The sequence below is a fragment of the Oryzias latipes genome, chromosome 5, assembly GCF_053564925.1.
Source record: "Oryzias latipes strain Hd-rR chromosome 5, Olatipes_Hd-rR_3.1".
Lineage (NCBI taxonomy): Eukaryota > Metazoa > Chordata > Actinopteri > Beloniformes > Adrianichthyidae > Oryzias > Oryzias latipes.
The window spans coordinates 23,305,977-23,320,856 of record NC_136241.1 but is presented as its reverse complement, the minus strand read 5'-3'; the positions used below and the strand labels follow the sequence as shown (position 1 = coordinate 23,320,856).

The 14,880-nt window shown below is 40.0% G+C and overlaps 1 protein-coding gene across 2 annotated transcripts in view; it reads left to right on the top strand.

The window, feature by feature from the left end:
• grm7 (glutamate metabotropic receptor 7) overlaps positions 1–14,880 on the top strand; it is a 207,152-nt gene that overhangs the window by 66,503 nt on the left and 125,769 nt on the right. For both annotated transcript variants that reach the window (XM_004069018.5, XM_078947518.1), the window contains exon 2: positions 1,088–1,304. In XM_004069018.5, coding sequence (XP_004069066.1) covers positions 1,088–1,304 — 217 coding nt within the window. The remainder of the gene's footprint in view (positions 1–1,087; positions 1,305–14,880) is intronic.

Genomic DNA, 14,880 nt, shown 5'->3' with positions numbered 1-14,880 from the left:
AATGTAACATAAAAATAGTGGTTAAATATCAAAATCTGTAATAGTAATTAAAATATAACTTGAAAAAGCAACATTTTAAAATTTTTAATAACAGAATGTATGTAAACAAAGAAAAAAATAATTTCTCTTGTAAATATCAATTCCCTCTTGCTTTAATATATAAACTGCTTACTAACGTGAAAAGTAATAACTATAGTGAGATGAAATGGACAGTAATTATTCGTAGGAGACTCAACCTGCTGCCATCTGAGAACAAGTTCTGAACTTTTGAGACACATAAGGAGGGAGACTCCACAAAGATCAAGGAGCTAATTGGATGAGTGTCTGCTGGGGATATTTTACATCCTCAAGATTTTCCCTGACAATTCTGTAAAAAGATGGAGTTTAATTTCTCCTGGTCATTAGGGAAGAACTTCATGGACCAAGGTCAAACAATATTTGACCTTAGGCCTTTTAGAATCACTGCATCCACTTTCATGCATGGTGGCAAAAATTAATTGCCATCAACTTTAAATAATTTCATTCACTTCCCAGAAACATAAACAACATATTAATAATTGTTTTCTGCAGAGCGACATTAAGAGCGACATTAAATTACTAGAAATTTGCCCCCTCGTTGTGGGCGGGACCTGCCCACCTTCCCATTATCCATCTGTTTTTGCGCTCTCCTGCTAGCCCCTCACATCTTCAACATAACATTACCAATGAAAGAAAAAGGTCCAGCAATATTACAGCTATCCAGCTGTACAGATTTGAGTCAGATGCCAGCTCAGACAAGGACAGTTAAGATGTACATGGGTCTACTCGTCTACAAGTGGATGCATCAGAATGGAGTGGAGGGGGGAGGGAGTTGTGGCTCTCCACAGTAACTTGTACATCACACTTACAAGCTTTTTCCAACTGCATTTTTTCATCTGCCCTGGAGTCACAATAATTTGAATAAAGAGATACTAAGAAATGCAATTTAAAGCTTAATGTTTTTTAAATATGTCCTCCATCATGACAAAAATTGGTTGTTTCCATAGGAATCTTCCCTTCATTTGACCTCTTTCCTTCTAATAACTCCTTCCCGTGTTTTTCATTCTAGATTCCTCAAATCAGCTATGCATCCACCGCCCCGGAGTTGAGCGACGACCGCCGCTATGACTTCTTTTCCCGAGTCGTTCCTCCAGACAGTTTCCAGGCACAGGCCATGGTGGATATTGTCAAAGCCATGGGCTGGAACTATGTCTCTACAGTAGCCTCTGAAGGAAGCTATGGTGAAAAGGGGGTAGACGCCTTCATGACGCTCTCCAGAGAAGCAGGTAGGGTTGCTTCATAAGATCATTAGATGATTGGTTTGAGTCCAGTCTGAAGCAGATTTACAAATCGGCTTTTGCTGTTTGCTACTCTGCAACTTGTGCATACACACATACATTAAGAAAAAATATTGGTCTTGTCTTAAATCGATTTGAGATTCAGATGATTTTTCTGTATTACCTCATTCTCTTGGATTCATGAATTGCTGGTTCATCGTTTTCTGCTGCTGTACTTTGGCTGTAAAGGTATTTAAAAAACTAAAATGTCATTATAAGATTATTTTTAGTGTTGAAAAGGAGTTTTTGCATTACTGTGTCTGATTGACTGACGGACTTATGTCTAATTCTTTGTTTGGTGCACCTCATGTATGACTCATGTTAATATAGTGCAGAAAATAGGGTACAGTAAAAATGTTAATGTTTAGACCGTCTCCTCTGTTTGACGGTTCAGCTTGTAATGAACTTTTTGCGAATTACAAAAGATGATAAAGAAGAGCTCATACTGTAAAGGTCTCCTTTGATATGGATCTGATGTCACAGGACCCTGCAGACTTGGGCCAATCACTGAGTGACAGACTGAGTTTAAAATAGGAGCTTTAATTGTTCTTCAGATTAATGTTTGAGTCACGTTCAACACCTACATGAGCTGTCAAAACCCGGTGTTATTTCTCTGTAACGTGTCCCCTTTAGCACCACTGAGACTGACGACAATCAGCGGCACAAGCTTGAAAGGAATTAATTAGGGCGCGGAGCACTGCTGATTGCTCTCTAAATAATCTCAGTGACATTTCCAGCAATCTGACTCTTCACAGCTCACCAGTCAGGATGCGTCCTGACATTTATGTGCGGGAGTTTTTAGGAGGATTACGAAAAGGACAGGGCGCTGCCTGGGAGCATGGAGGACGCCTGCAGATCTTCTGACTGTTGGCAGCTCCAACGTTTCCACGTGGATAAGCGGCAGATCACTGATCTGTGGCACCTTTTGAACAGTGATTGGTAGGGATGAACTTCACAGCAGCGCCGCAGTGTCACCTGCGTTCCTTTAGCAGCGCATAATGCTCCGTTTTGAAGGGATGGTCAGGAAACTTACAAGCCTTTACCTCTGGTGCTCGTTTGGTTTTTAAAGGAAATGTCAGATTAAATAAATAATCAAAGAGTTGCAGTTAAAAATCTTTGCTGATAAAAGCAGAGGGGTTTATGAAACTGCTTTAAAGCATACATCTGTTATGTAGTTGTGATTTTATTTTTTAATGAAATGTTCTCTGACCTAAAAACACATCACTGAAAAGATGTCATAGTCTGCCAACGAACAAGCTATAAATTAAAGTGGGAGATCCGTTCAAATGCACAGCTCATCAGTTTTAATATTTTTTGGATTGAGCTGTACAGGAAATCCAACTCAGAGATAACTGATAAAAGTGAGAAACAAAAATACTTGTTTTTATGCATGTATGTGTGCTTATTTTGTGCGAGCCAGCATTATAGCTCCCTCTGCAACAGTCATTCAGGGTCCAAGTGTACTCTTTCAGGCTGCACCAGTTGAGGAAAGGGTTTGTAAAGTCAGGTAACGAATGATGCCCCACCATTGCAAACACTCAAAGTAGTGTTGAAGATGATAATGACTTGTGATAAGTACTGGATTTTTTATTTCAATAAAACAATAAAATCATTTTGTTCAACTTGAGTTTACGCTGCCGGGTCCTCTAGAGGGGTGCATTGCAGGTGTATGGGATTGTGCAGAAAGGTGCAAAATGTTATAAAAACATGTGTTACGGCAATTTCATTAAAACAAGTGGAAGAAGGCAGAACATAAGATTTGGTAAAGCAAAAACAGATTTCTTTAAGTTAAACAGTAAGGATGGTTCTGAATTCCCTTTAAAATGAATGCTACAAAGCCCTTAGAATATCAGGAGTGCTCAAGTGTTCAAGAGGCCTTGTTTAAAGTTAAAAATTAGTTGAGATCTTAAGTGTAACCAGACCACAACCAGAGGGTTTCCCAGGTTGAATTTTGCTAAAGCCTTACCCCCCATTCCCCTTTGGATTAAACTGTGTATTAACTCAGTAAATTGTGCTCAAATGCAACTGCAATGAATATCCCCAAAAGTCAAAACAAAAAACATGAGACTTTTGATTCTCTGTTTTTCTTTTTTTTCATTCAAGTCTAAATGGTAAATTGATTTATATATGGACATTTGAGTGCAAGCCAACGTGCATTTTCTAGATCAGAACAAAAAAACAAAAACAAAAAACCCCACTAATCTTGGTATTTTTAACATAGTTTTTAACGGCCATATCCAAGTATAATGTAGAGTTGAAGAAAAACATGCAGTGACCACTGGGAGCTCTAAAAAGCTCAGAGAACCTTGTTCTAAATCAAAATTTACTGTCCATTGTAATAAAAAATATAGATTAAAAAACAAAAACAGCAAAATATTAATTTTGCAGTTGTGGATTTCATGAAAGTTTCAGAGCTCAACTTTATACAATTGACACCCAAATTAAATGTCTTATGTGAACCCTGAGCTGAAAAAACTGTTAAAATTTAGGTTTTGTGGATTGATTTAGAAACAGTGTAGCTGAGTAGCTGAGTCAGCAAAAAATTTCTAAACGTATGAGATTTGTGTCCTTCACAGAGACAATGTTCCTGTGTCTCATAGCTGAACTTTTTTTTCTTTTTTCTTCCTGATCAATCTTATCATCATATTGTTCTGTTCCTGTCCTTTCCTTAAGTGGTAAGGTGCAGGTGGAAGGCATTACCATAATCCCTCAGTTGTGTGTGGTTCAGATAGGTGAGCGCACCTTTTGTAGGTTATCTGCACATCAGTGACTAATCCAGCTTGTATCGATCTCAGGTTCTGCTATCTAAGATGACAGACTCACAAGTGCACACATCTCAGCGGGCAGTATACATATAAAAATAAAGAAGAAAGGAATTTACAGAGACACCTGTTTGACGTGTTCAAACTGAGAAGCTCAGTGGTCTTGTGGAAGAGTGTCCGCCCTGTGACTGGAAGGTTGGGCGGACAGGCCGAGTCATACCAAACACTCTAAAAATGGGACCCAATGCCTCCCTGCTTGACACTTAGCATTAAGGGGTTGGATTGGGGGGGTTAATCCACCAAATGGTCCCCGAGCCTGGCTGTGTCTGCAGCTCACCGCTCCACAAGGGATGGGTCAAATGTTGAGGACAAATTTCACACACCTATTGTTGATGGCCTTTAAGGTGTACAGAAAGATTTAAGGATCTATTATTGATTGGACTGGAAGCCAGTGGAGCTGCTATAGTACTGGAATGATGTGGTGAAGGTTCTGATAGATTTATAAAGTGAAAGGAGTTGAACATTTGTCCTTTCAACTGAAATGCCAAACATGCTGCAGATAATTTGCTTTGTCAGGAGTTCTTTGCTGCAAGTACTTTATATAATGCAGCTGTGATTAAAAATAAATGAGTCCTTAAGTATTTTCACTTGTCTCCAGCTGTTTCCATGTTCAAATCCACCTCAGCCAGTCAGAGGTAAACTCTTTAAACTCTTATCTACAAAATCTAAGTTTAACTTTAGCAACTAAGTGATTACAAAGGCAACCTAATCTGAGGCTCCTCCTTTGCAGCTTCAGGAGCTCTGACAAAATTGTGCAGAATCTCAGAAACCTGTCTTTGTCACCTAAAAAATCAGTGAGCAAATATGCTGCCAGGTATTTGCTTTACATCATTTCATTTTGCAGGTTCAGAATGCTGACTGGGTAGCAGCCCTCTTGATGCTATCTGAAGCTGCTGTTGGCGACTCGCAGCAGGAGAGTCTGGCATCTTCAAGCTATTTGCTGAGAGATCCAGTTGCACCACTGCAGCATAATAATCAATCTGAAAGGTTTTTGCTTCAAATAAATAAAAACAAGGTTTCATGATTAGATTTTTTTTTCTGTTAGACTAGAGATGTAACTAATGAAAAAAAAATTCTTCTGAATAGAATAGAGCACAGAGGCCCTATGGCCTGTTCAGCTACATTTTATTTAACTAATATTGAGGACTGACATGGCTGCATGTGACTAAAATAAAATAATTTTTAGTTATAAAAAGATTAAATCTAACAACCTCAGAGCTGATTTAACCCAATGGTCAGTTTTCTGATCAATGTTTTAGTACAATGAAATGTTTTTCTAAAGGTAGACATGGAAAAAGTATATAAAACTGTTTTTCACAGAAAGTGAAAGCCTTGGATAGTCTTCTGGTATGTACAGTTCTGATAACTTCAAACCTTATTTGGATAGAAAAAAAGCACTTTGAAAGTCCATTGACGTCCACTGGTTACATGTTAAATACTCTCCATGCTAGTCTTTAAGGTTGAACTTATTTATACTGAGGCATTAGAAAAATGGAGAAACCCAAAGAAAAACTGTGTCATGCTCCACAAGACAGACCTATTTAAAAAGATCTATGAGAATTTTCTGGTAAGGTGAGTGGCAGGTTTAAAGGTTTATTCCTCAGGAACAAAACAACAAACTGGACAGGTACTGAGAGCTACTGAAAAGTAATAATCCGGCAGGGAGCAGTGACAGGCTCAGGCTTTTAAAGACGAGTGACGAGATGAGGATCAGGTGTACCGTGCAGAGAGGCACCAGGGAAAATTTCAGCCACGCCCCCCTGCTCACACTGATCATAACAGCAGTGGTATCCTGATGACAGGCTAGCTGTGGCTTCAGTGGCCCAGCAGAAGGCGGTCCACACCCTGGATGTGAACTGGGGACCTCGATCTGACACAATGTCCTGGGGCAGCCCATGTTACCGTATTACGTACTGGACCACTGGACCAGGAGGTTGGCTGTATCAAAGGCAGATGGGAGCTTGGAAATCGGCACAAATTGGACGAACTTGAAAAAACGGTCGACTATGGTTAGGTCTGTTGTGGTACCTTTGGAAGGTGGGAGGCAGGTGAAAAAATCCACAGCTATGTGGGACCAGGGTCGTTGAGGAATGGGGAGTGGTTGCAGAAGTCCAGCTGGTGCCCGGTGGGCAGCCTTGACACAAGCATAGACAGAGCAGGCCTGGACAAACCCCAGTGTGTCCGCAGACATGGAAGGCCACCAGTAGCGCTGTTTCAGTAAGGTCAAGGTCCGGTGTATTCCAGGATAGCAAGCCACCTTGGAGTTGTGGCCCCACTGCAGCACGGAGGAACGAGGAGGTGGGGGAACAAACAGGAGACCTGAGGGACATTCAGGAGTAGAGGGAAGGCTTTCCAGAGCCTTCTGAACCTCATGCTCCACTTCCCAGACTTCCCAGATGGCTGCACCGACAACACAGGAATGTGTTAGGATGGTGTCTTGAGGAGTGTCACAGGAGGCTGGAAGCTCAAATTGCCTGGACAGGGCATCAGGCTTCCGGCTGCGAGACCCTGGGCGATTTGTGAGAGTGAAATTAAAGCGTTCCAGGAAAAGGGACCACCGAGCTTGACAGGGATTCAGTCTGTGGGCAGAACGGAGGTAAGACAACTTCTTGTGATCAGTCCATAACAAGAAAGGTTGAGGTGTTCTTTCCAACCAATGGCACCATTCCTTTAAGGCCAGCACGACTGCCAACAACTCACAATTTCCCACGCCGTAATTCCTCTCAGCAGGAGAAGGCTGGCAGGAGAAGAACGCACAGGGATGCATCATCTGATCGGAGGATGAACGCTCAGAGAGCACCGCCCCAACTCTGGACTCTGAGGCATCCACTTCCACCATGAATTGAGCTGTAGGGTCAGGATGGGACATCACAGGAGCAGAATAAAACAAACCCTTTAACTTAACAAAGGCTGCATCAGCACCTGGGGACCAGGAGAAGTGTTCCTTGACAGAGGTCAGCTTGGTCACGGGAGAGACTGTAGTTCCTGATAAACCTCCTATAAAAGTTAGCAAACCCTAAATACCTTTGCAGCTGCTTCCTACTAGTGGGTGTAGGCCAATCTGCAACTGCTTTGATCTTGGCAGGATCTGGTTTGGGTTGGCCCTTCTCGATCACAAACCCAAGTCACATTTTTCACCTCTTGCATAAGGTCAGCCACGCCCCCATGCTCACAGTGATCATAACATTTTCCATCCAGATTTCCCAAGAGCTCATGCCTCAGAATGAGAAGGTCCAGGATCAAATTGCATGTTCTCCTCATGCATTTGTGGGTTTTACAGGGACTCCAGATTCCTTGCACAGTCTAAAAACATATATCATAGGCTAATGGGCCCCTTAGGTATCAATGTGGGATAGTGTGGTTGTTTGTGTGACCCTGTAATGGACTCAGAAATTGCCTAAAGTATTCAACCCAAGTATACTGTGACCATGAACTGGAATAAGTAAAGAGGATGGATGGATGAAGTATTGAGACTCCACTTTTAAGATTTGACACAAAACCGATTAATTTTTGCATTAATATTCAAAACCAATTACCGACACCGATTACGTTTTAGTAGTTTTTTTTTTTTTTCAAGCATCATATTTGTTTACCAATAAACAAGCACCATCAAAAACTGGCCAGGTAACAATTGTAAGCTGCAAATTAAAAATACAAAACTGTTCTTTCTAAAATCGCAACTTGTTGCTCCTCTAGTCACGAGACTGATAGAGCAGTTCAATATGTTGTGGGCTCAGGACGGTGTTTTGGCACCAAAAACTGGAGTAACTCATCTAATAACGAAACATATCGAAAAATGGCTAATGCACTTTAATGTTCTGATTTATGAATCAATAACCAATGCTTTAATAGAGTAGTCGATACCAAAATCAAGGCTGAACGAGTATGTATCGATTTCTTGGTATAGATACTGCCATCACTACTCGGGGACTTTCCGCACACAGAAAGTCTGCAGGAAAGAAAGTGCCACCCAAAAAACAAAACTCCTTCTATCCATTGATATTACACAGTCGGTATCTCAGCTTCAAACTATTCAGTTACAAACCGTATATTTACCACCAGGATGTTCTCACAACTATTATCCAAAAATATTACTAAGCAGTTCATTAATTCTTATGAGAGCATGTGAAGCAAAATAAAACACAGGAGCACCTGATCAGCTTCTAGCAAAACACATGCAACTTTAATTTTTATGTGGCCAGTCATAAAATCTTTAGCTTTTTATGCAGAAGAGTCACATTGACACCGAGGTTTACGCATGCATTTTCTTATCTGCACTTTAGTTTTAACATTACTGCTACCATTGTGTTATCTATCCATGTAAAACACTATCTCTCGTATGCTATCAGAGCACTATGTCTTATATCTTCTGTGTAGATTTTTCTCTCTAATTTTTAAAGGTAGATCTTTAAAAATCTAATTGGGTCTTGCAATTAAATATCAATCTTTGCAATTGCATGTCATTATTTATCACACAGCACTTATGAGACAAATCTTCAGTGTCATCCATCATCCCAACTATAAGTCTGCTGATTCTTTAGGCTTTTTTTTTTATCCCAGCTCCCCTTCTCCAGTTCTCTATTCTTATTCTCTGCTACTAGGAAGTGTGGCCAGCTTAAGAGATCATTCAGTGTCTTAATGATTTGACAGTGGTTTGCACTGACTTCAAATCAGCCGAGCACACTGGCAACTTTATCTTTTTTTTATCTCTAAAAAATCAATGAGGGCCATTAAATGTAATCTGGTTTTCAATTGTTAACTTTTTGTCCTTGAATGTCATTTGACTGAATAGGAGATCATAATAGCAAAATGTGCAGTCCTATTGTTTGTGTCGCGTTTGGAAATGCTGCTTAATATGTAGTTTTTCCGCCTTCCACATATCCTTTGCTTCCTGGTCATATTTTTGCATATTCGGAAATATACATTTAACTTTCAAGTTTTACAGATGCACTTTCAAAAGAAAGGAATATGTTACTGCTTTAAAACAAATCTGTCTGTTACTACTGAAATTACCAAAACACACTTTTTGACACTCGGAACATTATCAAGGGCGCCTGTGGCTCTGAGGTATAGCGTGGTCTACCAACTCAAGGGCTGGTGGTTTCATTCCCAATTCCCCCAGTGGCAGGCTAAAGTGCCCCAGGGAAAGCAAGCTACAAACTCCCATGCTTGTGAAACCCTTTGAGTGCATGGATGAGAATCCGACTATAGGCGCTTTAAGTACCAACAGCCACAAAATCATCACAAGGGCCATACTATCATGTGGGGCACCTGACCTCTGACCGGAAGACCGCAGGTTCGGTTCCAAACCTGCCCCCCCCACCCCCCACTATTCAAAGTATCCCTGTGCAAGACACAGAAGATAGCTCCTGGTGGTTATAGGTTGGGCAGCAGAGCCGCCATCAGTATGTGACTGTGAGTGCGCAGGTGAATGGGACTGTAACAATAAAGCACTTTGGGCCTCAAGAAGGTAGTAAAGCACTATATAAGTTTAAGCATTTACTATCATGACATCATCTGCATATTGACTGATGGAAATTGTCTAATCATAAAACATTGAACATGAATAATGATTTTCAGTAATATTTTTGAGGGATGTGTCAAGCACGTAATTGGTCTCAGTAGAGTGTTTCAGTGGCTCTCCCCTAATAATCACAGTATGAACATTTCCTTCAGGCGAGTTTAGACATCAGTTTTAGACGGATGCTTCCATTTCCATCCTCTTCCATCCCCCTTCAAACTGCTGTCGCCTTGCAGTGTTTGTTTATGCATTCATTTGGTGGCATTCATAAGAAAACCAGCACAATCAGGTGATGTGGCATCTAATTTTCCGATCTAAATACCTGGGAATCCCGAAGGCATACATAAGCTGCTTATTAGTGTCTTTCCGACAGCAGTAGCTTCAGACATTTGCTTCACGTAGACGATGCAGGTCGACCTGGGTTTCCCTCCATTAGGTGGGTGCATGCTAACGTTCAAATGATGGCCGGTCTGAAGCGATTCAGATAGAGATCAGTCAGCCGTAGAACCCTTCATGTTCCGTAATCAGGCTCCCAGGCTGTACTAATGTTGTCTCACCCTACCAGGACATCATCCATCACCACTAGTCCTCCTCTCCCTCCTGTATGTTCCACCCTGTACAACAAGCCAGGCTTTTCTTTTCATTCCCTCAGCCCTCAGTCACAACTAGAAAGCTGAGATTTTTCTCCATCACTCTGACGACTCATCCAGCCTTTCACCCCAGCAGATTTAATGCGGCTTAATTTAAAAACAACTATGTTAAGGTCTTATGTCTAATGGCATCCCGCGGGCTGTATTTACAAGTCAAAGCAACATGAATCTTTTAGGTGGAGTCGGCGCGTGAACAGCAGTGGTTCATTTAAATTTGAAGATGTTATGTTTGGTTGCTTTTGATGCACAGCAGCTCATTTTCTAAAGGTTTATGACTAAAATACCTAGAAAAAATTATCCCAAGTCTTGACTGGACGGTTAATTTGACAGGAAGGTTTAATTTTTGGACGAGCAACCCTTTGCTTTAAGGATCTTTTTTTAGACTATTACTATTATCTATATAGGAAAATTACATTGAGGAGATACTTTTTTAAATACATTAGCGTCAGCAGTCTTGATAATTTCATGCATTTATCATTTCTTTGCTTCCGTATCATCATTCTTCTACTGCCCAGACTGAAACTCGACGATCACTTTCATCTCGCCTGCAGCTTTTCTTCCCCCCAGCTGATGATGGCTTATGAACGCCTTTTCTAAGTCTTATCTCCTTCAGCTGAAACTTCTCAAAAACACTGCTTTGTGTTCCAAGTTTTTTTTGTCTGTTTATTTTATTTGTTAAAATGTGATGCATTTTTGAGATGTTTTTTGTTGCCGTTTTTATTTATTTACTTATTTTTTACTTCAGTTTTCTCTTAAACTCCTCCATCTCCTTCCATCTTGCTTGTTAAATCAATGGCTGCTAAGCAGCCGGCAACATTTTCTGGGCTGTTATAAATTGCCTTTTTGGAGAATTCATCCTTTTTTGCAGTTTCCTCTGAAACTTCCTTTGAAGTTATTAGATTACAATTTAAAATCTCATATCAAAATTTTGCTAATTAATGTTTTATGTTTTTTTTCTTCTAATTATGCTTGCATCTAAATCCCACTTTAGTACAATATTGAGAATAATGCTTGATTACACGCACCATTCGCTTTATTAGGTAAAGCTTGCTAGTACCAGGTTGGACCCACTTTTGCCTTCAGAACTGCCTTAATCCTTTATGACATAGGTTTAACAAGGTGATGGAAACATTCTTCAGAGACTTTGGTCCAGACTGACATAATAGTATCACACAGTTGCTGCAGATTTGTCAGCTGCATATCCATAATGGGAATCTCCCATTCCCCCACATCCCAAAGGTGCTCTATTGGGATTAGACCTGGTGACTGTGGAGATCATTTGAGTCCAGTGAACTCATTGACATGTTCAAAAAACCTGTCAGAACCGATTCCAGCTTTATGACATGGCGCCTTATCCTGCTGAAAGTAGCCGTCAGAAGGTGGTACACTGTGGTCATGAAGGAATGGACATGGTCAGCAACAATACTCAAGTAGGCTGTGCCATTGTAACCATGCTCAATTGTGTCCAAGGTGTGCCAAGAAAATAACCTCCATACCATCGTACTCCCACCACTAGCCTGAACAAGACAGGATGGATCCATCCTTTCATGTTGTTGATGGAAAATTTTGATCGTACCATTTAAATGTCGCAGCAGAAACCCAGACTCATCAGACCAGACAACGTTTTTTCAATCTTCTATTGTCCAATTTTGCTGAGCCTGTATGAATTGTAGCCTCAGTTTCCTGTTCTTTGCTGACAGGAGGGACTTCCGTTTTGGTCTGCTGCTGTGTAGCCCATCTACCTCAAGATTGGACGTGTAATACATTAAGAGAGGATTTCTGCAGACCTCCATTGTAATGAATTACTGTTGCCTTTCTATCAGCTGGAATCAGTTAGCCTTTCTCCTCTGACCTCTGGCATGAACAAGGCATTTCTGTCCACAGACTATTTAAATGTACAGAGGTTTAAATCTACTATCTGTCATCTACAAGTGGATGCATCAGCAGGCCACAAGCAGGGAGCTTATGGTCTGCTGATTGTAGATTCTACATCACAGCTACTAGCTTTTTCAAATGGCTTTTTTCGTCTACTCCTGATTTAACACAATTTGAATAAAGAAATACTCAGAAACACAGCTTTAAGCTTAAATTTTTCAATATATGCCTTTCACCATGAGAAAAATGTCACAAGCACACATAAATAACCACCAAAACACAATTTTTATCTAAGTGGGTCTTTAATATGTAGCAATTTAAGTTACTGTGAATCGTGACTCCACTGATTTTGGCTGCAGGAGAGAAAAACTGTGGATCTTCTTTGACTTTTTCAGGTTAGTTTCCCTCATTGGGAAAATAGTGTTTGGGCTCTGGCTGTGTGTGTTTGCGTGTGCGTATGTTACACCTGTGCTTCCTTGGTGACTGAAGTGCTGCTGCTCTGCAAATGAACCTCATAACAAGCTGTCAGTGGGTGCAACACGCTGTGCAGCCAAACAAAAACATACTTGTACAGACCCCCGCTCCTCCAAAGGCACCATCTGTCTAACTAGGAAGCTTACATAGAAAAATAAAAATAAAATGCCTATTGTTTTCCTGTTAAACAAGAAGAAATCCATCCAAATTTTTTAACTAAACGAGCAAGCTCATGTCATGAGACATGTATGAAAATGTACGGATGTGAAAACTGTGTTTATATTTGAAAGCAGTTCAATGTTTACTGATCTAATCTGAAATGAAAAGTGCAAACACAAAACTCTGAAAGCCATCATAATACCTGACTATATTTACAAAAAGAGATATGTAGATCCTATAGTTACATCCGAACAATTATCTTAAGCAGTTTAGTTTCAGGACCTTAAAATTCCATAATAAATGTTCACTGTTGTGAAGGGTGGATGTTATTGGTTTTGTCCTACCACCACTGGACCTGAGGCCCCATTTATTAAAGTCTGTGCACATAAAAATTGTGTTCAGCAGGTGAAAATGTACATACACAAAAAAATTCTTTGTAAACAACTAAAAAGAATATGCATACATTTTTAAATGGACATAATATGCATTAAAACCTTTACTTAGACAGATATGACATTTGTTCTTAGTACATTTTTAGCTCAGGACACAACTAGAAAAACTGAAAGATTTACTGTGTTCAGTGGACTATAATCCGTTATGTTACATTTATATATTGATTCAAAAGCTTTAAACCCATTATTGGGCGAGTCACGATTTTGAATCATTTCCCCACACTTTGTTTATGGTCCCCACATGCTTCTCAGTAAGGTCAAGAACCATGTGACCTTTAGTCAGCCATTTAAAAAAAAAGATTATCCTTCAAAACAGATCATGTGGCTCTGGCATTCGGCCAATAAGCAGTTCCAACTTCCTAGAGTTCCTAGAGTTAAAAAAAACAACTGAAAACTTTTCCAAGATCACTGCATATTTCTGTGCATTTCTTCTAAATTAATCATGGTAAGCTGACAAAACTCAAATATTTTACTGTTGAATAGTTGTGCTTAGTGACAACTTAGTGAAGGAGTGAGGTTAGATATATAATTCAGCTGCTGTAAATGAATAAAAACATGTTGGTATGTCGCACTTAAAGCTCCTAGGGCTTAAGAAAGTCAGATTAATTTGTTTGTGTAAAGCGATTCAATAAAATGAGGAATAATCAAAAGAGTAATATTTCAATAACTTGGCTTCAGTTTGTGGAATTCCAGACAAAAGTGTTTCCCTGAAATTGTGGCAGTTTGTCAATGTTAAACACACACTGACAACCTCACATTTTTCTACCTGTTTCTTGGTTGGCTGACCAAAGCTGCTTATGAATGTTAGTCTTGTAAATTCTTCTTAACATAGTAATGGAGCCGGTTATTAAAATAATGGTGCATTTTGTGGTCCAAGCCCCAAATTTGGCAAGGATGTACTTTAGGTCCCCCTCTTTCAGAAAAGCATGTTAGTCACAAGAAAATCTAAGATTTTCATGTATTTGAGCTACCAAACATATAATACTATTCTGTAGGTACCCTTCAAGTTTAAAGACTGAATTTTGTGCATAAACAGCCCATATTGTTTAGACTGCGGCAAATAGACATTAAATATTTTTTCAACAATTAAAAAATATGGCTGCCATCTTTTACAAATGTCTGCCATTATTTATTTTACTTCTAGCCAACAAGCTTTTTCTAAAAGAGCGAATCCTAAGGTACATCCATGCACAAAATGCGCAGTTTGTCTGACATGGAGAAGGCAGGTGCAGGAGAGAAGGAACTAAGACGTTAGGGTTAGTTATCTCTAACCTAGGTGAGCTTTTACTCCTACATAGAATTCATCTATCCATTTCTAACCCTGCTGTATCTCTTTTAGGGTCATGTGGCCGCTGAAGCCAGCCGAGTTACTGTTTGGTGAAGGCAGAATACACCCTGAACAGGTTGCCAGTCTTATGCAGGGCTCACACTCACCTAGGGCAATTTAGAGACACCCATCTACCTATATAGCCTGATTTTGGACCGTGCGAGGAGGTTAGAGAAAATCCAAGCATGCATGGCGAGAATATGCAAACTCCATATTGCATCTTCTCCCCATGCATCACAGTTTAA